The sequence below is a fragment of the Anser cygnoides genome, chromosome 5 (assembly GCF_040182565.1).
Source record: "Anser cygnoides isolate HZ-2024a breed goose chromosome 5, Taihu_goose_T2T_genome, whole genome shotgun sequence".
In the NCBI taxonomy this organism is placed as follows: Eukaryota; Metazoa; Chordata; class Aves; order Anseriformes; family Anatidae; genus Anser; species Anser cygnoides.
In genome coordinates, this window is record NC_089877.1 from 59,311,906 (window position 1) to 59,339,563 (window position 27,658).

The 27,658-nt window shown below is 39.8% G+C and overlaps 1 protein-coding gene across 1 annotated transcript in view; it reads right to left on the reverse strand.

The window, feature by feature from the left end:
- The window catches only part of SYNE2 (spectrin repeat containing nuclear envelope protein 2), a 182,192-nt gene that overhangs the window by 69,199 nt on the left and 85,335 nt on the right, over positions 1-27,658 (reverse strand). The window contains 16 exon segments of the mRNA XM_066998468.1: positions 216-328; positions 841-966; positions 1,979-2,146; positions 6,064-6,294; positions 9,469-9,576; positions 10,021-10,140; positions 11,203-11,277; positions 11,861-12,055; positions 14,435-14,560; positions 18,411-18,593; positions 20,547-20,669; positions 22,113-22,298; positions 23,733-23,870; positions 24,439-24,621; positions 24,975-25,115; positions 27,436-27,591. Coding sequence (XP_066854569.1) covers positions 216-328; positions 841-966; positions 1,979-2,146; positions 6,064-6,294; positions 9,469-9,576; positions 10,021-10,140; positions 11,203-11,277; positions 11,861-12,055; positions 14,435-14,560; positions 18,411-18,593; positions 20,547-20,669; positions 22,113-22,298; positions 23,733-23,870; positions 24,439-24,621; positions 24,975-25,115; positions 27,436-27,591 — 2,372 coding nt within the window.

Sequence of the window (27,658 nt, forward strand, 5' to 3'; positions counted from 1 at the left end):
CTGAACACTGACATCAGCCCAGTATCAAGGACGTTGTCACATAAATGAGACTCCATTTCTCTAGACTGGTGATTGCAGAAATCTCCCAGCTCCCGCAAATTTTTCATCTAAAGGCACATGTCCCTTCAAAGAACCACTGGTGCCACTGCAAAGTTTCAGCTGGTTTGGGCAGTTTTACATAACTGAATCTGGGGAGTGATTTTGTTATTTTGTACCTTGGTTCTAATTTCTGAGTCATGCTGTCCTCAAATTGTAGCTGCATTTTTTCCACGCACGATTCAATGAAGTCAATAAGGTTTTTCTGCTCAGCTGCTTTTACTTTCAGATCCTGTGAACAGAGAACAGAATGAACAGTAAAATCAATTGTGTGCACTGTATTACTCTGAAATGACGATTGTGCTTTTCCAATCACATTTTACATGAATTCATTTAGCAAAGAAAATATGAGTATGTCTATCAGAATAGCAAGCAGGTTATATGTAAATCTGATGTTACCAAACAAACAGTTTTCTAAAAACATGTATTTTTACAGAATATATTACAGCCTGAGATGAAGTTTCAGAACCAAAACCCCTCAGTCAGAAACAAATTATGCAAGGGTACCATCCAGCTTTTTAACATTAACAGACATTTTGGACAAAAAAATCTGTGATTTCAGGGGTTGGAAGCCTTTCTCCATTCTCATGAACTCTCCTAATAGTGGAGGAGAGGGGTGTCTGTGACCTGCCCTTGAAAGATTTGATCCCACACTGAAAATTGCAGCAAATAATATATGTTGCTTTCCCATAAAGCCACAGCAGATGTAGAGCAGGCTAACTATTGGCCAGACAGAAGAATTACCTGTGGGTGCTGGAAACCATTGTGCTGGAGGAATGGCTGTTCAGCAAGGGCAAGCTGGGGCACGCTGGAGCCATTTGAGTGCAGGACCTTGATGGACTCTGGATCAGTCCTTTCCCTGTTTTGAATCTGTAAAGAGAGATCCATTCTGGGAAGGCTTCCAGACTTGATGAGAGAGCAGAACCTGCTGGTGCAGTCCAGAGAAGTGGCCTGGACCACTTGTACGCAGAATCTGCAGTGCAAACACGGTTGCTACTCTTGCAAAAAATTCTGTACAGTTCCATTTATTGAAAGTTTGCTATGTTCTAACCTGCTGCAGAAATCCTAATATTTCCCTTCCTGGCAGTTACAAGGCTTTGTTTTGTTTCTCCTGTTGGCAAATTAATTGATGCTAACTCTCCATTCTTATTGTACGACCAAATTATAGGGATGTGCAATTTATGCACCTCGATTTTCTGCCTGTGTTCATGGAGATATTTCAACATGAGCCTTTACCGGTGCTAACTCACTCATGGGCCCTGTCAGCTCCCTTTTAGATTGTTCTCTTCCAGCACTCCACAAGAGTGTGCAAATTAGCTCTAAAGCTGGGATTTACTGTCTCATTCATTGGGAAATTCAGCAAAGAAGTCAAGCACAGAAGGGGTTCACAGGACAACCTGTTTTGCCACCATTGCAGGAATCCTGTCTGGATCTATGTGGGGGGCTATGGCACTGGAAAGCTGGCTGAGTCGCTGCCTGTGCCACTTACTTTTTCTTCAAAGAGCGAGTTACTACTTTAAGGCCTCAGCTGTGATAATGTTACAAACAAACATCATGGCATTTCAAAGGCATTAAAAAAAATAAAGGACAAAAAACCTACAAACTTTTTATCCTTTTCCTATATTCCTCACAAAATCTCAACCAACTGAGCACTTAAAGAAGAAAAGATGTTGCTCAAAGACTCATTACAAATCCCACTACTTACTGCAAACTACAAATAATTATACAGCAGTGCAAACTGAAATAATAGCAAGTCTGACATTTCTGATTGACTCTTCTCCCTTCTTTGCTTCATGTGGTGAGCTCCAACTCTTCTGTTACTACAGCACATTAAAACACCATGACTCTTATTCTTGCTCTGCATGGCATTCATATGCTTTACCTGCTCTTCATTGTATTTGTCTTGAAGCATCATCTGGACCTTTTCCAAATTGCACTTCACTTCCTTCAGCTTCAGAGAAAGAGCCTCTGTCTCTTGTTGGTGACCTGCACTGTTTCCACAATCTTCCAGTAAAGAAAGGACCTTTTGTTCAATCTCTGATAACATCACCTAGAAGAGACAGGAGTCAATTATTCGTTCTTAAAAGTACAACACTCCTTTCCTGATAATGTCCTGAAATCAGTGCTTACATTTACCCTGTCTGAAATGAATAGAAGCATACAGGCAGAAATAGAAATATCTGCACCCCCCCTAGATTTTCTCTATATAGTCTCTTTTTATTTTGAACAATTAAGTATATTTTATACAATGTTAAAGACAAAACTGTTTCAAACAACAGCCTCTGCTGGAAGTTATACTAACTCAGACACTAAGTAATCAAAGAGGAAAGCAGAAATGATAGACTACGTTTGGATGAACCAAGATGACAACACACCCAAATGGTGAAGGAGGTAGTGCACAGACTGCTTGCATCACCCTTTGGAAGGGTCGAGTTGCATGGCTGAGTCTAAGGCACACCGAAAACTATGCAAAACTATGATAAGTGAGGAAGAAATCCCTGAGCTATTGTTCACGGTGGGGTCAGTTTAATTTATTCTAACCCCATCAACCAGAAGCAAGGTGGCAGTTCTCAAATTACGAGGCAATGTCACCCGTGTATGGAAGTGTAGTCTTGCAAAGGAGAACATCACCTGTTATAAACAATTTTGGCTATTGGCAGAAGGTTGACAGGTCATTAGCACTGAAAAACTTCACACTAATCTTGCTTTGATGGTTTAAGGAATTAACTCTACCTTTCTATCGCCCTTTAGGGAGCTCGTTGCCTCCACAACAGAATGTAGTGGGTTTATGTGGCAAGGTTTTGGTAGCAGAGGGCTGCATGGGTGGCCTCTGTGAGAAGAATCCAGAAGCTGCCCCAAGTTAGATAAGGGTCAGTTTCAGCTGGCTTCAAAAAGGACCCACTACTGCCCAGAGCCAAGCCAATAAGCAATGTTTGCACCTCTGTGAGAGCAGATTTCAGGAAGGGAAAAAAAATCTGCTGTGCAAAAGCAGCTGGAAGAGTGAGAAGTGAGAAGCAGCCCTGCAGCCCCCAAGGCCAGTGCAGCAGGAGGGCAACGGGTGCTCCAGGCACAAAGCAGCAGTTCCCCTGGAAGAGGCCCCTGGTGGAGCAGGCTGTCCCCCTGCACCCGTGGGTCCCACATGGAGCAGATCTCCACGCTGCAGCCCGTGGAGGAGCCCCCGGTGGAGCAGGTGGATGTGGCCTGGAGGAGGCTGTGGCCCATGGAGAGCCCCCGCAGGAGCAGGCCCCGGGCCGGAGCTGCAGCCCGTGGAGAGGAGCCCACGCAGGAGCAGGGGGTCTGGGGGGAGCTGCCGCCCGTGGGGGACCCGTGCTGGAGCAGTTTGCTCCTGGGGGATGGATGAACCCCGTGGTACGGAGCCGTGTGGGGGCAGTTCTTGAAGAGCTGCTGCCTGTGGACAGCCCCCGCAGGCTCAGTTTGGGAAGAACGGCATCCCGTGGGAGGGACCCCATGGGGAGCAGGGGCAGAGAGGGACCGTGGTGGAGATGAAGCATCAGGGACTGACCGCAGCCCCCATTGCCTGTTCCCCTGTGCCACTCGGAGGGAGAAGGTGGAAGAGGGTGGATGGGGGGAAGGTGACTTTAGTTTTTTGTTTGTTTGTTTGTTTGTTTTTTCTGTTTCTTACTCTCTAGTTTGTTAGTAATGGGTAATTAATTTCTCTAATCTCCCTACACTGGGTCTGTTTTGCCCATGACAATAATTGTTGAGTGATCTCCTTATCACAACCCTTGAGCCTTCTCCATCATATTTTCTCCCCCTTTCCATTTGAGGAGGGGGAGTGAGAGAGCTGCTGTAGTGGAGCTCGGCTGCTCAGCTGAGTAAAACCACCACACGGAGTCAGCAAAACGTGATGTCCTTGTCTCAGCTGCGTGAATTTATAACCTTTTAATCTAGTTTAAGACTACAACTACTTCTGTGACTGTTTTATCTGAAATGCCACTGGGCTTTTAGTGAAGCGACTAAGAGGAGGAACATGCATTCCCTATTGCCAAATCAAGCTGAGGACAGTAGTCACCGGCACAGCAAGGACACAGTTGGTAACTTCTTTACCTACTTCAACATGATTCCTTACAGCTTCCCAGACAATAACCCAAGACACTCCATGCTCTAAGATTTAGCTTGGCTCCAAGGCTGATACTAATACACATCCCAAATGCCATAGCCAGCAGACAAACACTCTGCAGAGAAGACGACTTTTCCCTTTGAATTTATCACCATGTATTTTGGATCTGATATCATACAAATCCTCAAGCAGGCTGTGTCAGAGGAGCAGGACAAATTGAGTAAGCTCTTGCAAGATAATCATAGAACCGAGGTTGCAAAAGACCTTCAAGATCAAGTCTAATTCTCAACCTGACCTACTGTGCCCCATCAACAAATTGTGTACCTTAGTGCTATGTCCACACATCTCTTAAATACCTCCAAGTATGGGGACTCCACCACTTTCCCGAGCTGTCCATTCCAATGCTTGACTACCCGCTTTGTGAAGAAATTCTTTGTAACATCTAATCCAAATTACCAAAACAGAGTAACATTACCATGTGTCAGCCAGACCACTGTAAAAAGTTCGGATCTGGCTGTTGATTCACTCTGCTGTGAATCAGATTGAATCTCTGCATTACTTTAAACTCATATTTTGAAGGTTGAATGAGGAGACAGGTACGGTGACTCAACTGCAACAAATTAACTGATTTATACCTTATGCTTATATCTAGAGATTGTTCCTGTTTTGTGCAATGGGCATTTTTCTCTGTAGATCTTGACTAGGTTAGAAAAACATTTTTTCCTCCTTTCTCCCCCTACAAGTTCACAGCCAAACCGTTAAAACCCAGCAGGAATTCAGCAGGGCCTGCTGTTGCCTGAGGCATGCTTGTTTTTACTGGTTGCAACTGCCCTATCAAAACCTACACTGACATGAACCTTGAATGGGATCAAGATACAGCCAGCTACTTAGTGTACTCAGCATCCTAATTCCCAGAGTTCAGCAGCCAAGCACCCGGCTGCCTAAACCCAGAGGCACTTCTTGGCACGGACTCATTCCCCATTAAAACAAACAAAAATATATCTGAAAACATCTTATAGTAAATTAAAATTTGGTACTGTCTCCTTTACAGTGAGTGAATCCGGTTGCTTTAGGCAGGCTCAGTTCTTGAAGCAGATCAGTATATCATCCTGGCACCACAGGGAACTCCAAATTGGCAAATTGGCATGCCTGCACATTTTCTTTTAATCTGCATGCCTGAGAAAAACAGCTGTGCCAGGACTCCCACCCACTCCAGCCCCTCATTCCAGCTCTGTTTTGCTCCATCCGTTTCTACCAACGGGTAATTCCACTCCTTTCCTTCTGTGGCTAGCTGGGGCAAGAGGCTGCCCTAGACCTATAGCAGTACTTCCTCATACCACTGCCACACAGAGTGGGCAAGGGAAAAATCTCTACCTTTTCCCCTACAATGGTAGCTTTGGGGGCCTAAAGTGTAAAATAAGGACTTAGCAGTTCAGAAGTTATTTTACATTGGTCTTTAAATCATTCGAACAAAAATCGAAAGTGAAAATGTCGAAACAAAACGAAACCCTTTATTCTAGCTGATTAATTATGATAGAGGGCAATGAAAACCTGCCTTTTGATCGAAGATTCAAACTGTTCTGAGTCGTATTTCCAAAAATAAACTAAATAAAAACAAAGCTTTAAAAACACTCGGAGCTCTACCTCTATGCCCAAGATACATAAAGATCCCACTGTGTACAACCCTAAAAACAGGTATTTTAACTAAGCTGTTGGAAAGCTGCACCTGAAACTAAAGCCAAGCAGTTACCTGCCTTGTGCACAGTGTAATGAAGCCGATTAAGCAGGGAAGGAAAAGCAGTAAACTGTAGCTTTTCTGCATCCACAAATCCCGGGGAAGGGTGACTCATTTGGATGGCAGCAGCAAACTGACTGCTCGGTCTTACCTGGCAATCACCAAGCTGCAGTTCCACCATCTGCTGCATTTTGGGGGTCTGGGGGTCTGACCCCAGGGACACCTTAGTTTTGTCTAGCCATTGTTCCAGCTCGGCAACCTGGGCCTGGCACACCTGGAGGATTGTTTCCGGCTCAGGCCTACCGCCATCCACCGCTTCCTCCGAGTCTCCTGTTTTCCCTGGAGAGCAGCGGGTGGCGTTGAGGACAGGAGGCGTGTCACTCTGAAGCAAAGCACAAGAAAAAAAGCAGTTATCTATCTTTTTCTTTCTTTCTTTCCCCACCCCTTACCAGTGAGAAATGTTTAACTTTCACATTCACAGAGCTCAGAACCAACTCTGTTACCGTCTTCCCAGTATTAAAAAAAAAAAAAAAGATAAAAGAAAAAGAAAGGGAAACTGGCAGCCAGGCGATCCTGGGATCTGGTGCAACAGGTTTCCAGGCAGCGATTTGCATTTGCCCAGGTATACCTGGGCGCACAGGAAGCGAGATGACTCACCATTAACCAGTTCTCCCCTGAGGAGAGATGTTTTTCTGAGGGAGTTAGATGTAAAAGCGCTGCAGTTTACAGCTGCAAAGCAAGCTGTTGTGCAACGCTTAGAAGTCACTTGTGTGTATTTGGTTCCAACAGTCGAATGAATGTGCTTTATTTGGGCTCTAGGTCACACCGAAAAAGAAATCTGTATTTTAAGTATATGTTGTGTAATTCTTTCCTCTGATTTGCACTCCTTTAAGAAGCAGTAGTGTACACTCCCATAATAAGAAGTCTAAAGTGCTTGCAGATATTAGTTGCTTAGAAGGTTATACAGGTCTGCATATACCTCAACACATGCAAATACTTAGTAAGTCAGTGAAGAACAGTGCCTATACTACAAAACCTGTAACACTCCCAAGGCTCTAGAGCATACACACAAGCAAATGAGATGGTCAGAAGTAGTGCATAACCTTCATGTTAAAATGAGATTTGACAGAAAATCAGAGAGCCAACATGAACTGTTTCAGCTATCAATGTCTTAATTTAATCATTACTTTTCTTATTTACCTCTCAGATATCTCATGACAGTGCCATTAAGCATAGCAAATCTGAGCGTACAGATCCTGGAAACAGCCTAGGTATGTCTGTTGAGGTATATGTGATTGAAGGTATAAAAAGAAGTACCAGTTTACTTCAACCTCCATCTGAAACTTCTGACTCTAGTTCCAAGCCTGTTTGTTTTAGATTGTCAATATTTTGCCAGTTAGAGCAGAATATTTTGTTTGTTTGTTTTATTTCAACAAGACATGTAAAACATGTTGGTTCACTAGAGTAAATGTGTTTTGATAATGCCAAAAAATAACCAAGCTTTAAACATTTGTAATAGTGTGCATGACATACATATGTACGTAAGCATTTAGTTTTCACTTACGGTATGCTCTGCCCCTCCCCAGGCAGACACTGTTACTGCAGTAAACTTTATCCCCTTCCTTTACAAAAATAGAGACTCAGATATACAGTCAAATCAGTTGAATAAAAAAATCAGTTAAATACGCCTGTGCAGGTGTAACTATGTTCAGCTTCATGCACACATCATACATTCATGTTCCAACAGTGAGACCACAGAGGACATGCAGTGGACAGTCACCAAAGCTCAGCTGACACACAGTAATTCAAACATGTTTCTGAATCCCAAATTATGTTTTAGGCTGCTGTAACTGAATTTGCATAGGAGGGACAACATGCCAGGAGGGGGGAAATGGTATCGTTTAGCAATCACTGGGATAGCGGGAATTATTTAATTTTAGTGTGCACTTAAGTTCTAAATGGAGAACATAAATATAACCGTCTCCATATATCTCTACACTTAACCACATCTCTAGGGGAAACAAATGAATTTAGCATTTATAAAAATAAATGTCTTCCTGTCTCCAAGTAGTAATTGATCACATAAATAAATCATTTAACAACAACAAAAATCACTCCCTATAGGGAGCTGTATAGCATATGGAGATAGCACAGTGTACCAATACATGGATGTGGTAAAGATGTTGCAGGCAAAAAAGCTGTGTGCCATGGTTTGAGGAAGGGAGCTCTTAACATTCTCTACAGGAGCAGAGAAGGACTCCAGCTCACAGCCTGACAGCACTCTCTCCACAGACCACAGAGCAGCCGTGTCAATCTCAAGACACTGCTCTGCTCAGCTTTCATATTACTGGGTTCAACGGGCTGTGAGTGTCCCTGAAAGACAAGAGGCTGACAAAATACAGTTGTGGCACACAGAGGTACCGGCAGGGCGTATGTTGTCTTGTAAGATGCCTGGCTACCCAAAAAGTTCACCTGAAGATTTAAGTCTCTTGAATACAGGTGTCTGAATATCCATTACACTCAGCTGAGATTTACTCAGTGCAGCTCAGCCTAACACAAAGGAGCAGTGAGAGCTCAGCTGGATCACTTTCTGTGCTTAGGGACCGCAGTGACTACATCTCCTTTGCCTGCAAAGGGAGCTTACAGACGTCCTGCACATGCAAAGACCAACACCACCGCAGCACAGCAGAGAGACGGGACACAAGAGGTCATGTGTACAGACAGGTCATATGTAATACACTCACTCACAAGAGGCAGAATGCTATTGCTTATAATATTAATACAGAACTAATACCAATACCCAGCTTCTGACTGGTCTTAATAGTTAGCTATGCACCTTTGCAGAAATGTGAAATGTTTTAACAAAGCACATCTCAGATTCTCCCTCCAGCTCTTTTTCTTTCCTTAACTATAAATTAAAGGATAAGTTTGATGAAAGCAGTTAAGGAACAACGGGAGACAAAATAACCTGGGAACCTGCTCCTGCCTCATGCAATGAAGAATTCTGGCTTGTTCCATGCTCTAAACCCAGCTAGAGCTGAGGCTGCTCTGCTACCAGTCTGCTGCTCCTGGCCTTGCTGGACTATTCAAAACTGTCCCCATATGTTCTTTTGCATATAACCAATAGGCTGCTGCCCACTCCTCCTTAAGCTAGTGCTTGCATTCCACAAAGCAACAACATATGGGAGTGTCATTCTAATTAATTTCTCCTTTATGTAGCACTTAAAAATCCCATAGTTGATCCAGACCTTTATCATTTAAACTCTTCCATTCATGGCTGTATGAATGCCAGCATCTTTACTCCTGAAAATACTCCAACTTGTTCCCCAGTAAACTTCATTTTCAAGGAGCAAATCAAAATGTATTATTCATTTTCACCCTAAGCAGCAATATAAAGAGGCCCATAAAGGGTTGTAGGTATCCTACCATATCATTAATCCTGCCACAAACTCCAGTAGCATTATCATAACCAAACAGGGCCTCTGCCCAGTAGCTGGGTTATGCAGTGAGCCCCGAAGGTCACCTCATTCAGCCTACTTCAGGCTTTCAAACTCACTGTGGCTTGATTTCCTTGTCCTGTGCCAGGGTCTTCAGTGTTCTGCAGAGTTTGCAAAGACGTTTCCTTGCCATGTTTATTGCACGATCCCATTAGCTCAGCAGCATCCTGTAGAGTCAGAGGCAACAGTGGAAATGTTGTTATCAATTATTGCTTTGTTGTGCTAGAGAAGCCTCAAAGGGCAGCAGCCATTCAACCCATGGTATATGAGATGATCTTTTCATGTACAAAGGGAACCTCTTCCACAAATCATCCCCTGACAAAATGCACATTTGATTGCCTTTCCAGGAGTTAGTGAAATGAATTGCTGCTAACAAATATGCCTTTCTATCTTTGGTGTTTTTGTCAGGCTTCAAGAAATTCTTATGTACAATAGGAAAGAACACTTAAGGCAAAATTTAGTTTGTTGCAGAAAAAGGAGTTATCTCAGTAAGGCTGTCATCCTGAATTTCTACAGTCTCTTACTTCAAAGACTTCAACACCTAGGACTTGTGCAGATCCTTTCCACAAAGATTAGTTCCTGCCCTGTGGAGATAAACCTGAGTGCGTTACCTGTGAAACGCCATCTGACAAGGTACCAGAAGACCAGGAGTTTGCGCTGTCTTCCTTATGATTTTCACCGTCTTTTTCTGAAGGCCAAAAGCTCACATCTGTCTCTGCGGCTGTACTTCCCTTTGAAAGTAGCAAGAGCTCAGCATTAGCTTGTGAAAAGGAAGCTCAGTTGTTTCTTCAGGCAATGTAAAGTACTGCAAATCTTTACTAACACTTGGCTCTATTTCTGCTTTGTTTATCTATCTTGTGTTCCCGAATCCCACCTCTGCCTTGCTCTAAAGCTTTGCTTGAAGATGAATGGCAGCTGGGTGACACTGACAGATTTCTCCTGAGACCTTAAGAGTATTCTCAGTTTTTTCATGCTATTCCAAAATAAACAAACAAACAAAACACCTCACCAGCAAATCAATCCTTCTCCTGTCCTGTCCCCTAAAAACAAAACAAAATATCTCCCAACTTTTGTATGCAAAGAAAACTTGCATCAATAACGAGCAGGTAGCTAGGCTACAATTTTGTCAGCATTTCTGCACATTCCTGATTTCACTTGAATGACTTGCACGAATTTGTCCCTCTTGGGAGGTTTGCAGAGTTTTGTGGATTTTTTTTTCCTTTTTCCAAAAGCTATTAATGTCAGCATGAAAATTTACTCCGAGCCTTGGTCCTCTCCAGTTCATCTGGGCATTCATACTCACCAGATTCACAGCAACCTGTTGAGCAGTATTACCCAGCTTCTCCCATTATCCCAGAAATCTCTCCTACCTTAACTTCTTCCCTAATAGTTTGATCATGCCTTTTTTTCTTAAGCTCAAACATACAAGACATTTTGGTTATTTCTTTTTTAATTTTAGCACTTCAGAGGCTGTATAATTTTGTGTGAAAGGAAACCCACATATAAACATTGTTTTTTAGGCCCATGTCTTGCCATTAACACTTGCATAAAGGGGGTATTACTGTATAAGCAATCCCATCAAAAGCAGGATCACACATTGCAGAATGAGTTGCTATGTAATATTGGTAAGCTGACTCGAGTGCAGTTTCTTAGTATATTTTCTTGGTGTGACAAACTTGGCTTCCATTTGTTCTAAATTATTTCAGATTTACACATTTTTCATAATCTGTCGTGTAACAAAATCTTGTACCACACATATACAGCTGTATATGTAAGATATATATTGAACTCACCTTGCTGTGGATAGAATAGTCTTCTGACTCTTCATCTAAACAAGGCAGAAGAAACATCATTCCTCTTTTTTTCAACTACAAAATACACAAAGAGACAGCCTAATTATTCATTACAAGAACAGTAAAAGCCTCTTCTCTTCTGCCTGTAAACTAAAAGAAAGTTACCGCTTGGGGTCCACTTTTGGAGAAGCAGTGAGCATCTGCCACGCTACATTAAAGTAATTGAAAGCTGCAGGTACTAAGCACTTCTGAAAACTAGGACTTTTAACTATGCTTTAATGTTTCAATATCACAGCTATATTTGGGGCAAATTTCATTTTGCTCCACGAAAATAATTTACTGAAAATTCCAGAACAACTGCTTATCAATAAAACTACACACCTAGCATTTCGCTGTTGATTGCTTAATGTAAACTTCACGTTGGATCTGCTCATGCTAAAAAATAACCTAAGGCACACCTCTTTCCTGCCTTCTCATAGGCATGCATTATACCCAGTCCTTACAGGATCATTCAAAAGCACAAAGGAGAGGAGAAGTAATACTGGTTCACAGCTGGAAGGATACACTTCTCTCACATGCTCATCTTTCTGGAAGAAGGGCTATTTACCTTCCCTCTTCATCTCTTGGGTAAGTGATCACAACATGGTTCTCGACTTACCTGCTGATCAGAAACATTAGTCCCAATTGAATCAGTTTGTGGAAATACAGAGGCTGGGGGTTCATCTCCTAGGTCAGGCACTTCTTGCTGTAAGCATTGGTGAAGCTCAGACATTGAATTCTTCATCCCAGTAAGAATATCTTCCTTTCTCTGACACAGCTTGATGATTTCTTCTTTTACAGCTTCCATTTCTCCCTAAAGAGGAACATCGTTTGTAATAAGAGATTTCTCTTAGTTAACCAAACGGTAATGTAACAGATGACGCTTGTGATACATCTTACTGGGACTGGGACTGGATCTGTTTGCCCTTTTTCCTTTCTCAGGGCTTTGGGACAGTTCCCCATCGTTACTGCAGGAGACGTCCGGACACGTACAAAACAACAGCAACAGATTCAGCTCAGGACAGCACTTGCTGCCTATAATGCATAAGTTGGTAGTCTGGAAACAAATGTGAAAGGCTGGATAAATAAATTTAACTAGGTCTTGCATAGCCATGGGGATACGAGTTTCCCTCAGGACAGAGGGAATGCAGCTGAGTTACATTACTCTGTGAGTCAAAGCAGGTTGTGTTACTTCCAACTACCTTCTCTGGAAACCTGACACAGAACAGTTGGGATAGCCCAAATGAGAGCAAATACAGCTAGGAGTAATTCAGGGCTAAGTCTTCTTTGCAGAAGCTGATCTAAAAGAAGCAAATATAAACCATTTGGAGGGTTTTAGTGACACAGCTAGGTACTAGAATTTTCCTGTATCTTTGAGCATGATACCGGAGCAATGGTCCCCAAGAAAGTACAAGGAAAATATTTAATGTTCTGCAGGGATTAAACAATAACTCGAGTAACTCAGCACTAACAAAGAGGGAAATAAATCTGTCTTGCTTTTCCCCTTGGCCATGACTATTGCTCTAGAGCCTTTTGCTAGGGGCCTTCCCTTACCACTTGGTCACCAGGTAAGCAAAGAAAGCACAAGCAGTAACAAACCAAGACAGGACAAGGAATGAAATGACTCACCTCCTTCATTACTGAAAGTGCTAAAGCTCTCTGAAGCACTATGGCTTGATCAGAAAACTGAGAAATGGCTAAAAATCCCAATGCAGACTGGGATCAGTCCATCAGAGCAAGCTTTGATGCTAAGCTTATAATAACAACAGCATTGATTCCAGAGTCTGCTCTATCATAGTGTGAATAAAACTAAAGAAGTAATAATCTGTGACAGATGAAAGCAGTAAGACTGCTGTTTTTGTCTCAAATACAGCTTCTTTTGTCAGCAATGCTAGCATGGCTGCATGACTAGGAAGGTGGAGGCAGGAAACCCAGCAGATTTTCAACAGTTGTGGAAAATCTACTCAGACAATGATGCTTTTTCCTTTTATACACTGGAAAACACAAGGTGAAATTTTCCAGAGGTAAAAGCAAGAAATAGTCACTGGAACAAGGAGATGGCCATCTGTGAGAATTTACTATATATTTATAAACGTTCACTAAGAATAGTATTTCTGTTGCTTTATTGCAGAAGCAGATTACACCATAAATTTACCAGCTACTGCTTTGCAAACTTAACTAGCCAAAAAAACTTCCTCAGAAATCAAATCTTTATAGACATCACTTCCACATTTAGAGACACCCCAGTAAGATGGGCAGTTCCATTGCCAATCCTATCAGTGAAATGCTACAACTGTGAAACAGATTTTCTTCTAAAACAAGAGATATTAAACAGAAAGATCTATACTCAAAGACAAAAACAAGTAAGAATCAGGAAATGAGTCATGCTTAGCACTAGCATCAAGTCTCCAACATCCAACCTGAGAGCAGAGCAGCTATGTACTTAGGAGTTACCAAGTGATTATAGTTATTAAGCAAGTACAATGTATGTTTATTAACTTTATTGTGACTGACTGTAAAAAGCTGAGCATTTCAGAGGCACTTTATAAATAGTTATTATACTTAATTAGTCATTTCCTGACTTCTGCAGGGCTGTCTTTAAAACACATCTCATTTTTGCATTAAATAAGCAATTCATCCATTACAGAAAGCAGCCAACTGCAGGGAGAAAAACAGTGTGTTATCAGTTGATGAAAACACAGCATGTCAGCGAGGACAAGGAAAGGAGTTTAAAGAATCTAACCCTAGCTAGAATCACGTGAAGTACCATTGCATGGTCAGTGATCAGAAAGGGACACAGTGCTCTCTTCATGCACTACCCCAAGCTGCTACCTCAATAACGTGAACTGCCACATTAGCCAGATGAGGAGCACAGGCAAACAACAATGCTGCATATTGTTTCACCAAAATTTTCACTTTTCACTTTAGATTTTCACTGGAAGTTGATAAGGGTACAAATGCATATCAAAATCAACAAGGAATATAATATGAAAGACGCTCAACTTGCAAACTAATAATAATTATATCTCCTCGTATATAGCAACTTATGCAAGTGAAGTCACACCACGGTATTCAGTTGCCTGCTTGATTGCATTGGGGAGGGGAAGCACACTCCTATTTCTCAGTGCTACCTGTTGTCACAAGTAGCCTTAGGACAAGTAACAGACATAAGAGAGAAAACAAGGAAACCCACCTCTGGATAAGAAGTCTTCTGAGCCAGTGGTTGATTTTCATGTGATATTTCAACCAAGTGGTTCTTTAAGAATTGTTTCCGCTTTTCAATTTCTTGCTCGCATTCTTCTGTTTTCTTTAAAGCTTCCTATGACATTATAATCATCATAAATAATTTTGAATTTACTTGGATGTAAACAAACTAGTCAGTAACGCAACTAACTTGCATCAAATAGAACTCAATCCTCTTTTGCATCTGTAGTTACATGTAAAAAGAAACTGTGTTTGTCCCCCTAACTTTGCAGAACTCCATCCTCACAAAGTTTATTCACTTGCTAGAGACAAACTGTGCTCTATTCATAAGCAGTACGGTGGGGAATTCTGCCTCAGAGCATATCTTTGCTTACTCTAGAGTAGGACTGAATCTAAAATGCAAAGTGGAACATATTTAATCACATTCACTACAATTTAGAAAAGGTTGAAAGTAAAGAGAAATTACATGTTCGGTCCTCGTTCTCTGTTTCATATCAAGTTAGAAAGCCTACCTGTTTTTCACTGGTGCTCAAGTCCCTGTTGCCAGCTAGTTCTGCACTGACCAAAATTGAACTGTGCCGTACACCAGGCAGAAACTGCAGCTCAGAAGATAAGCCAACCACAGCTTCTAAAAATTTGAATACTTCCTATAAAATGATAAGTATTTCCACTATGTGTGAGCTTCCTCTTCTTACATGACTTACAGAAAGCCTACTATGTGTTACAAACAGCCAAATTTACTTTTATTCATTTGACAGTGACAGAAAAATCTCACCAGTCCCCATGCTTCATTGTTCATGCAGAAATCAGCAATCTCCCCACACACCTTGCTAATGTTTGTCAGCCACAGCCTGACACAATCACTCAGGTAACTAAGAAATTATACAGATAAGAATATTTTGTGAATACACTTAATTCACAAAACATTTGGTGGTTCTGTTTTCCAGCCTCTGGGCTGCGAATCAAAGACTATATATGGAGTATTCCTCAGGTACAAAAGGTGAAGAAGAAAATGCAATTACCAACAGGCTTAAACTTACAGCCTGGGAGGCTGATAACCTTGTCTGCAAAGTGTTCACAGACTTGGCCTTTCAGAGCAAAGTGTCTCTCAGGCTATGAACAACAACAACAATCCCTCCCAATAAAACACATACTAGTAAGATTCTGCATGATTTTATTTTATTTTTTTTTAACTTACAGGTTTCAAAAGGAAGAAAGAAGTATTTTCCCTGCTTTAAAAAATGCCAAATTGAAGAGCAAGATATTTAATTGTAGACTAAAAAAAGTAGGTCTTCTGCCCAATCTTGACGAGAAACTAACAGTCCTTCCAAAAGAGAGATTCCCTTACCCATTCCTACACTCTCACATTCACGTGACTGCTCAATAACAAGTAAAATGTGTAATATCTCAAATTTCCTTGACTAACTAAAAAATACGAATACAGACTCCTATTTCCTTTCTCAAAAAAGACAAAAAAACCCTTATATATCCTTTTTCTTAATTTAATATAAATCCTACCATATTTGTGGGACTGAATGTCTACATAGAAGTGATACCTCTCTCTTGAGTTATTTCATGCTTAAGTTTTGCTCTTTACTTTTCATATTGAGTAGAAAACCTAACCATGGAAAAGAACCAGCTGCCAGTAGTGTGAGGGCAGGCACTAAAAAAAAAACACAGTAAAACTTCAAATATGCAAATACTGCCACTCCCTTGCACAGAAAACTGATAAAGCTGCTGTGACTTCCAGGTACTCTTCCTGATGTGCAGTGTGCTCTAGGTGATCCTGCCTGGCAGGGGTTTGGACTAGATGATCTTCAGAGGTCCCTTCCAACCTCGGCCAGTCTGTGATTCTGATGCCATTACTTAGGTAGTGATAGGTGTGGTACTTGACTGGCTAATAAAAAAATGAAGGCAACATTCAACACACATGTAAGCCACCTAAAATTCCACCCCAAAGCATTTGCAGATCCTGTTACAGGTTTTGTTTCCGTTATACTTTTACAGGTGTTACACTACAACTTAATTACACAGAAGTTACTAGTGCAAGATCCTGTTGCATCATGGATAGCAAATATGTGCAAACACATCCAAACGCTAAAATGTCAAACTGATCCTCAGGAAAAAAAAATAGAGATCTCTGCATGGGTAGCTTGTCTCCAGTTTGGTTTCCTCTCGGAATACTTACTACCTTTATAATGGAGCATTAAAAAATGCCATCCTTTAATAGGCTTATCCTTTGTTATGTCTTAGGTGGTGATAGACTTTTATTGTAGTACTGCTGCCTTCGACTCACTCAATAGGACTGGAAAGTCTTTTTTGCACAGTTTGATATCCCTGCTGCCAAGAATTGTAATTTTTCCAATCTGTTTTCTCACAAAAAATTTCACTCAGCTACAGATTGTTGGATGTGTGTAAGATAAAGGCAAATGCTGAGCAAAAATTATTACAGCTATTCCAAAAAGGCGAAAAATACAAACCTTGGCCTAATGCTCTATATAAATGACTTAAGAGTCTCATGATAATACTTTGTAATTGCAAAGCACCCTGATTCCAAGGGCCTAAAAGTGTTTTGAAATTCTTGAATATTTAATCTGGTAACTCCTTCTCAGAAACGTCTGTATTTTACTACATCTATTTTTCAGACATAAGTAGTTATGGACTAAAAACCCAAAATGTTTAATACAGATCCACAGAGTCATTACTTTTATTCAACTCCAAGTGTGCATGTCTGTAGCATGCATGCAAGCATATAGCACGCCTGCATTTTCCTCCTCGTTCTTACAGAATAGAATAGAAATAAAAATAGAATAGAAATAGAATAGAAAAGAATAGAAGAACAGAACAGAAAAAAAAAGAATAGCTCAGTTGGAAGGGACCTTCAAAGATCATCTCTGGTCCAACAGCCTGACCTCTTCAGGGCTATCCAAAAGTTAAAGCATGTTACTGAGGTCATTATCCAAACGTCTCTCGAACACTGACAGGCATGGGGCATCAACAACTGCTCTAGGAAGCCTGTTCCGGTGTTTGAGCACTCTCACGGTAAAGAAGCTTTTCCTAATGTCCTGTCTGAACCTGCCTTGGTGCAGCTTTGTGCAGTTCCCTCACATTAGGTCTTTGGTTACCAGGGAGAAGACACCTGCACCCCCTTCTCCACTTCCCCACTCATTACAACCCTCTGAGCTCTGCCGTTCAGCTAGTTCATCGCCCAGTGTACCGTGAACCTGCTGATCTCACAGTTGGACAGTTTGTGAGGAACAGTATTGAAGTCCTTACTAAAATCCAGAAAGGTTACATCCACTTCCTTCCCTTCAACCACTAAGTAGGTGATCTTAGTGTAGGAGATCAGATTATTGAGACAGGACTTTCCCTTCATGAACATGTTGACTCTGCCTGATAATACTTTTGCTCTTTGAATGCCTTAATTTCACAAACAAAGACAGAGATGGAGATTCACATTTTAGCTCCCACTTTTCTCTGCCTGGCCTCCAAAATGCTTAGTAAGAAGTTATGTGCTCTAAAGCAGTCCGCTTTAGGTTTGGAAAACCTAAAACTTGCAAAAGACCTGAACATGATGTGAGCACCTGCAAGTAACACTGGATTTCAATCATCAGTAGTGCAAGACTGAGTTGTAAGACTTGTAAGACAGCAATGCCTTCATTTTCCTACAATATTGTAAAACAAATAGTATCAGTTGTGACTGAAATAGTCTTGAAATTCATTTGAGTTTTGTAACTAGTGTAGCTTGTTGTAGCAACAAATTACACAGGGAAGAAACAAACACAACAGAACAAAAAAAAAGCCCCAAACCATTACATAGAAGATACAGTAGGTGCATTATATGCCTGTAAAGATAAGATTATCTAGTGATCAAAATGATTATAAAGTAAAGGTGTTTCAGATGACAGCTTCAAAATAAATAAATAAATAAATGGAAATAAAATAAGTGGATGCAAATCAATTACCTCCAGTAGCTCATTTTTTTCCTTAGTAATTTTTTCTAATTTTTTCAATTCTCTCAAAAGTTGCCTTGCTTTTCGGAAGACTGAGAAAGGTTGTATTTTCACCCCTGGTAGCTGAAGTGCATCTTCATATGACTGTATATGAACAATGGTCTTCTGCATAGGACCAACGTGGTCAAGTATAACCTATAAGGATACAGGATAGATGATGGCTGTTATAGTTGGAAAAATCAACACTGAAAATTTACACTTTTGTCATGATGTGCAAGAGTTTTCTTTGGTGATTTTCCCATATAAGAACAAAGAATATTTTAAACCTAGAACAAATAAGTAAGTGAAAATACATGGTGAGTCTGTCAAAAGCAAGAAGAAGATATAATTTACATTTACAGTTCTGCTTTGTTTACATATACATACACAAAGCTTGCTCAGTGACAAAAAAGGGTCACATTCAGAGTAGTTACTATTTTACTAAGTGCATCATTTCAAATTAATGAATCTTTGGCAGTGAAGACAATTTTAAAAATCGCCCAATCCTTCTGCTGTCACTCTAGGCAACTCAGGTTTTCCTTTTTGGCACTGCAAACCAGTCATGAAATGTCATATAATAAAGCTAACCATTTTCCAAAGGTCCTATAAAATGTCTTATCACAGCTGAGAAGCACTGCTGAGATGATGACGAACAGGAATGGAAGCCAGCAGAAACCTCTGAAGCCAGATTTCCTGTCAGCTTCTCATATCACTACATTGAGTGGATGTATAGTTTAGAATCAACTTCACCAGTTTTGGATGATCAGAAATGTGCCTAAGTTGATACCACAATACATGTTTTATGGAAGACTCGGTGATCAACTTAGCAAAGACAGAATGGCAACTCCAACTCATAAATTCCTGGTTATCCTGAAGACATACCTAGGCCTTACTAATACTTTTTTTAGATTTCCTCTCGAAGAGACATTTAAATAGCTACAATTAGAACATAGATGCTTATCCTCTCATTCATAAGCATCTGCGTCAGGAATTTTTTATTATTTGCATACTATCCAGACTTCAATTTAAAATAAGGCAATGGGCAAACATCATTTTACAGAAGAAATATTACTTTAGTTTTTCCATATAATGTAGTCATTACAAAACTGTTCAAAGAAAAATAAAGCTTTGAGTGGTTTGATAACATTTTTATCTCTCCCCTGATGCTGAACCCATGCTTTTTTTTGCATTTCAGTCAGCTAACGATATGGACTGCAGCTGATATAAAAGAATAGATACCATAACGCTTTGCTTTATTTTACTCAAACAGAGAAAGAAAAACCATCTGGCCAAGATATCTTTGCAATGAAGTCTCTGCATGCGTGAAATGGATTTGTGGTGAGTCACTCCAGCCTACGTTTCTAGAAGCATCTGCTGCATTTTGCCTCAATTTTTGGAAAATAGGGCCTGATCTTCAGACCATCAGATTACTTACTGTTTGACGGTAAGTGGAATGATGAGCAGTGAGTGTCTTTCTGAAAATCAGATCATAAATTTTCCAAAAATGGAAGTACTTAAATATGGCAAGTATGACTGAAATTGTATGATTTAGTTACATGCTTGAGCTGTCTATTGGCATGTTCTTAACAGTGCTTTTGTTTCAAATATTTTATGTCAGACCAGGACTGTGCTTCTTGAAGGGATATCCCGACAGTCTTACCTTAGAGTTTACATTCTACACTTGTCTCGGAGCATGTAGATTCAATTCCTTTCAGATGATACTAAAGCAGAAGACACTCTCCAGAAGAGAGAACACCCCCAGACACTAATGGATGTCTAGTCTACAGGACTAGACTGAGGGCTAGTCCAAAATAAGCCCCCAAGACACATACAGCACAGACATCAGGTCCTCTGAACTGTTTTTCCTACCAATTTGCTCCTTTTGGATTTCACTACTTGCTACTGTAGTCATGCAGCTGAAATCATGACTGAAATAATACTTTCACCCTTTTACCTGAGAATTAGAATATGTGTAACACTAACATGTCAAAAGCATACATTAAAAACTTACTCATTGTAGTATGCAGTCACAAAACAGTCTTATGCTTGTGAAAGCTAGTAATTTATGGATATAGGGGGAAAAAAGCTTTTATGGGAGTTTTCACTGACCTGTCCGTGTTTAAGTTGGTCTTTAGGAGAAAATTCCAACAGATCTTCTGATGACAGGATTGTCTTCATTTTCACAATATCCTTCTCAAACACTTTTACATGAGATTCAATGGCACCCAGTTCCTAGATTTGGGGAACAAAGAACATTTGTAGATAGCATAGTTTAGAAACTCCCTTCAAAAAACAAACTCAGCTTGAATTTCTGCCTTTTACTCTAAACTTAAAAAGAAGAATGAAAAACAGATGCAACATATGCAGGTCATGTTCAATTGGGTACTTCTGATTGAAAGGCTAATTATTATAAATTACACATGATCGTAACTTCTAAATAATTAATTATCTGTGGTCACCTAGTCAGTTTTAAAAACGGAGTATGGAATTGAAATACCCTTGAAAAGTCACATTATAAATTACCAGTAGTGACAACGGTGGTATTTACCAGTGTAAGAAACTAGTCTAATTATACTTTCTATAGGAAGAGACTTAACGTCAGATGGGAAAGGGAACCACATACAGTACAGCTCCTAGTTAACTCTCATGGAGACAAAGTCACAAAATAAATTACACTGGAAGGGACCTTGGAAGGTCTCTGGTGCCCCGCAGAGCAGGTCGCATGGGGCCTGATCCTGTTGAGATTTGGGTATTTCCTGAGATGGGGATTTCACCCCAACTTGGGACCCCTGATCTAACGTTTGACAAAAAAAATCTTTTTAATATGTAGATATGTATTTCCCTTCTTATAATTTGGATCTGTTACTGCCCATCTCTTCTCTGTACACCCCTAAGAAGAGTCTGGCTCCATCTTGTTTATAGTCTTCCATTACGTAGCAGCAGAGTGTGGTAACATTTCCCTCAGACCCATCTCTTATCCAGCCTGAACTGACCCAGCTCTCCCAGACTTTCCTCCTATGCCCTGTGCTACAGCCCCTCAACCACCCTTGTGCCTCTTCCTGGACTTGCTCCAGTATGTCTATGTCTTTCTTGCTCTAGAAAACCCAGACTGGGCACAGTACCCAGATGTGACCTCACAGGTGCCAAAAAGAAGGGCAGGATCATACTCTTGGACTTCCTGGCAACACTTGCTCAGGTAGCTCTGGATGGTGTTGGCCTTCTTGCTGCAAGGCCACAGTACTGCATCATGGTCAACTGGTTGTCCACCAGGACCCCCAGCCTTTTTGGGAAGGCTGCTTTCCAGCTGGTTGGCCTCCAGCTTATATTGGTATCTGGCACAGTGCATTTGCCTCTGTTAAACTTTGTGAAGGCCGTTTCTCCAGCCTGTCCAGGTGCCACTGAATTGGAGACCTGCGCTCCAGCAAGATAAGCTTTTTTAATCTGTTGGTCAACAAGCCCTGTATTTCTTTTTCTAAAAAAAGGGTTCATCAATACTCTTGAACTTTATAGCTACATTAGATACCAAACAGCTTCTGCAGGTTTGTTTCCAAACAATTCATTTACTCATTGGCAAACCTACTAAAATCCACACAACCTTTTTCTATGCATACAATATAATCTGTATTTCATAACATATAGTGAAGCTAAATACACTTAGAGATCACTCAAACTTACATCAGCCACATGCTGGATCTGTGGAAGAATCTCTGCTATCTCATGTTGTAAAGTTGCTACTTGATCATCTGCTTCATTTAGCTGTTGCATTACACTGTCTGTTTCAAAAACTGTCGTTAGCTCCTCCAGCTCCAAGTAAACATTGTGCAGAAGATTTTGCTTTTGCTCTGAGTCTTCCAAAGCCATCTACAGAAAAAATAAGACATTAGTTTGCCTCCATCATGGGTGAACATCAAAGTTTTGCAGAGGTTTGGATCTCAAGGAATCAGCTTTAATTTCCTGTACATCACTGACCATTGCATATGTTCCCAAAAGCTTAGTTCAGACTAAAACAAAGGACTCTTAAGGGAACTAATCTGTTGCATCCTGCAGGCAGAAAAACAAGAGGCTGCCGCCATGATTTTAAGGGAATCAATTACATAAAATGAGTCCACATGAGCATGACAAGAGTTGTGAAGAGAAAGGTTTCAAACTTGGAGAGAGATCCTAGCCCCAAAATAGAAAAGTATGAGATTGTGGAGAAGATTCCTCCCCAGCTCTTGTGCAGTGGCCAGGCTGACCCCAAGTACGTGAATAAGACGTGTCAGACAGACACATGTAAAGGGTTTTCTGCACACCAGCCAGCAGATGAAAAAAAAATGCTGCAGAAAATATCTGGCCAGTTGTACATGATGGGAAGATTCTTCCCATCTCCTGCAGCTAACTGGATAATTTTCTGGATTAATTACAGCACATGTCTTCATGCAGAATTAGGGAGTGTTGCAAGCCATAACTGTGATCCATTCATCTCTGTAGCATGTGAAGGAAAGGACTGAATATAAGTCTGAACTCTAATACAAGCCTTGGGTGCATTTCCAGATCCACAAGCTTCCCAGCCTAGAACACATAAAATGTTCCAAACCACAAATGCAAGAGGCAATTGTCAGGAAAATGTTTGATTTTGTTAATCACAATCTCCCCATTGTGGCTATGTGATCTGTAACATATCAGTCCAAAACAGTCAGCTACTTCTTGTAACAGAGGAAAGGAGTTCTTCAGACCACCAACTTTCTCTGTTGGCCTAAGTCAAGAAGTGGACAGAAAAACTATTTCATGTATGAAATTGCCAGAAACTCTTGGCATTTGCCTGACTCTGACCTTCCCTGTAACATTATGAACATTTCATTCTTGAAACTATCAGTCAGAATTACCTTCAAGATACAGTAAGAACTGCCTTCCAAATCACAATTCACTCCAAAGTTCCCGTTAAACACACAGACATCAAATCACCACTTCATCTGCTTTAGATCACACACACAACACAAAACAGAAAGAACGGCACATATTCAAGCAGTAAAAACTTATTATAGCCATGCAGCAGGGTACCAGAAGATAGTCACACATTTTTGGAAGACAGGTGTACTACAGTTCAGCACTTTCACAAGTCCAACACCAAAAACTACCTATCTGTATTTCATGCATGTAAACCATAACTATTTTTCACTTAAATGATTTACTGAAAATAGGTAAGTTATTTATGTCAGTAAGACTTAAGAATGCAAAATCATGCCTTTAGAGAACATCTAGTTCTAACAAGACTATATGTCTTGTTAGACTATATATATGGGCATTAACACTTACCTGAAGGTCATCACTGTATTTGTGTAGGCTTTTTGCAGTGTCATTTTGAGCATCTTCTCTTAGCAAGCAGTTGGTGTTCTCTATCCAAACCTTCATATTCTTCAAGAGTTCATCATATTCTTCCATCTTGCTGGCAGCCTAGAAAATTACAGGATTTTATAAAAGAGAACAAATACATTTCTATTCACTGTATAGCATAAATTCATATATGGGCAAGATTAAAAGTAAACCGGGTGCGTTTTATCAAGGTCAGTTGGATTAGCGCAGTGAAATAGAGTAGTACTTGTAATTTCTCTGAAACAGTTTCATTATTTCAGGCTCTTTCTTCTAAACAAAAGTAATTTTGGTGTTTATGAGCTTACATTTCATGCGGCCATTGTTTTGATTTATGTGGCAATATTAAATGGGTAGCACATTAGCAGAGCTATAGTGAAAATCACATCACTGATCCAGGGGCATGTACTTCCAATGTTAACTCCTGTCAACTCTGGTGCAGAGCTGGTCCTTTGGGATGGTAGCTGGAGGCCATGGTTGTCAGTCCAGAATTTCTTAGCTACAAAAAGCCAACGCAGCTACAGTAGGCTTTTGGCTCTTCGTTAACTTGAGAACCTTTGATGATGTTTTGTACAAAGCCTTTATTATTGATTTCTTTCTTAATAGGAAATGATTTTTTTCACGTTTGGGTAACTGTTACATTTGCCTCTACCTTGTTTAAAATGGCAGTTCTCCGCTCAGCAAGTTGTGAGACCTGTTGGTACTGTTGAAGGGGGGTCACTAAGATATCCATCAACTCCTGTGCGTGGCAGGAATCCTGCTCTACTATATCATGCACTTCTGCATCCAGTTCATTGAGTTTATAATGCCAAAGGTCCAGCATATCCCAGATTTGCTGCATGTGGAAAGAGGAGAAATGAAATATAAGGTCAGGCACAAAGATAATAGCAGAATTATTTGTACTTTATGTGGGTCATTTGGAATTGGAAAGATTTCCGAACTGATACAACAAGAACAGAACACTCTGCATCTACCAGTTTGATTCATAGCTGAAAAAAACATTTTAAAAAAATAATTATTTTCCTATGAGAAAAAATAGGTAAATATTCATCAGGTAAATGCTTGCTTGTACTTTTTCTTTTACAGACAAAGAATGAATGGAGGGCCACTTTACATTCCTGCTAAACCAGGCTCTGTAGAAACAACCAAAAATCTTCTAACACTCACAAAAATTTTTGGCAAAATTACCTTCTGAACTTCTTTGGCTTTCGCAATGTTTTCGCTCTTCTGTTGTAACATCTTTTCAATTGCTTGAAGGCCGTTGTTAATAGTCTCTGCTTTTCTTTTCAGCACATACTCAGGAGAGCTCTGCAAGATTTCAAAGCTAACCTGTCACAGTAAAGAGAAAACGATAGTGGAGATTACAAAGATCTGCTTGTTTCTGTGCACCCCTTCACCAAAAATATTAGAATTCTTTTTATGTTTCACTTGATGAATCACTTCAAAACACAGGAATAGGATTACATTTCCTGTGAGAAGCATTAATGTGAACCAGGTTCAATGTTCACATCTTGCTCAATAATTTCCCCTTACCTGATAATAATTACCCTTACTACTGGTCAAAAAAGGCAATCCATGAATTAAAAAAACAACAAAGCATTGCAACTCCCTGGGTATTTTGCTTTGGCTACCCCTTTTCTAATCTGTAATAGATGCTAATCATTACTGCATTGTGGAAAGGGTTTCATTCACGTTCTTGCAAGAACCCTAAAATGGCACCATTATGCTTCAACTATTTTTTCCATGTAAGAAATATGGAAATGCATCAGTATATAATGAATTCCTAAATATAAATTTAGGAAATTTATAATAAACATAAAGAGCTTCAAGCCCCATAAAGCACGTGGAACTTAATTTTATTCTTCAGAACTCCTCAAAAATGAAAAAATCAAAATACTGAAGGGCCTGATTTCCTATGTAAAGAGAAAAACTCTCAAGTATGCTGAAGTTGAGTAACAGCCTAAGCAGAGAACACAGTGAGGTACCAGGTTACCATGAACAAAATAAACTGCAGGGAGAGAGAAAGTCCTTGCTTGCCCAAGGTGACGGCTTTTCTTACTGAACCCTGTTTGCCATTAGGGTCAGCCAACTACCAGTGAATTGTTAAATCATGGTAAATTGTTTGTGTGCTGCAGCCCTAGTATTTATGGGGCTCAATTACACATGCACATTGCACAGCTTTCTGCTGTGTTGATACAAAAGATTTCTGTTTTACGAGTTATTCTGGTTTGCAGCTACATACACCAAAATACTTCATCCTTTTGCGAGGAGAGGAATGAAGAACATTATGCATTTAATAAATGTTGTGTTGTTTTTTTTTTAATTTCTTTATTTGTTAAGTTTTATTCAGGGTATTTATTTACAAATTCTGACGGGCACTGTCAGAACAACATAATAATACCCATGCTAAGGTACTTTATTGATAAAATTACATTAACTAAAATAAGTTTATAGCAAAAAGAACTATAGTCCTCCTCTCAAATACTCCTGCTTATAAAAGAAATGTTTTCTTTAGGCATTTAAAAAAATCCAAGACAGTTTGTATTGTTTTCCACTACTCAAATACGAAAAGTTTCCAGGATCAGTTCTTTCACTCCAGCACGTAGTATACGCATTGGGATAATCTTTTATCTCAGAAATCGAATAAATACTGTTTTACTCCCCTTCCCCTTCTCTCTCCTAACCAGCTGTTGGTTCTGGAAAGAACGGTTCTATTTTGAAATAGAAACTATAAAGTTAACCTAATTAAAACTAATAAGCAGTAACGAATATGTCTCTAAATATTTAATGCAACATCAAATGAATAATTTGATAGACAGTAACAAGTAACTAGATTGAAAAATTGTTTTATTAAACTTTCAAGTTGTATTAAATTAACTGATATTTAGCCTTTAAAATTACCATTAAACATTATTATTTCTGCAGGAAAGTAACTGAAAGGTTTTTTTTTCTTTTTAAAAATAACACAAAAGGAAAAATAAAAATGAAATTAATTATATCAGGCTAAAATTTCACCCCAAACTTACGGGATTACTCTATTTTCCTTTCATTTTGTTTTCAGTTAACTGTTTGTACTTCCTGTATACAAAAAACATTGCAAAATGCCAAGGCAATGTTATTTAGTTACCTAAATTCTCTGCCTGCTTTTAAAGGCATGCAACTATGTCCCGAGGAGTGATATAAAGAACCACACCATGATGCCCTACCATGTGTGAAAGTTAAACAAAAAGAAAAATTGTTTTCAAAGGTGTCATTTGACTCAGTTTTAAAATCTCTTAGTTAAGCTAAGCTAACTTTCCAATCAACTTTGACTACTAGTTCAGTTTAAGAATCAGAACGGATAGAAGAAAGCAACCATATCATACCCAAGACCATATTGCTAGTGATTTTGCCATGCCTTGTTTGAACAACAGCAAAAAATAAATAAATATATATATATTCACAGTGATTACTTCAGATTATTCTAAAAGAGGACAGTTAACAAGACAATTTTTTTCTCCTGTGTAGCTTTTCACCAAGAGGAAGAACACAAATGAAAAATAACCGAGTTTCAAGTTTAAAAGTTCATAGTTACAACATTCATCAAATCTTGCAACAAATCTTTACTACATTACAAAGAAGTACATACGAAAATCACATCAACAGTTACCTTGTCTTCTAGGTCTTGTAATGTTTTCTTGCACTCCTCCAACTGTGCTTCAATTTCTGCAGGAACTATTGTATACATTTCAGAATATTTGATCCGGAGTTTTTCCATGATATCCTTAAGAGTTTGACTCTCTTTACCAATCACACTCCGAACTTCCTACAAAATTAAGAGAATTTCAGCATTTTACCCAGTTTTTACTGAGTACATGTACATGCATGTATAG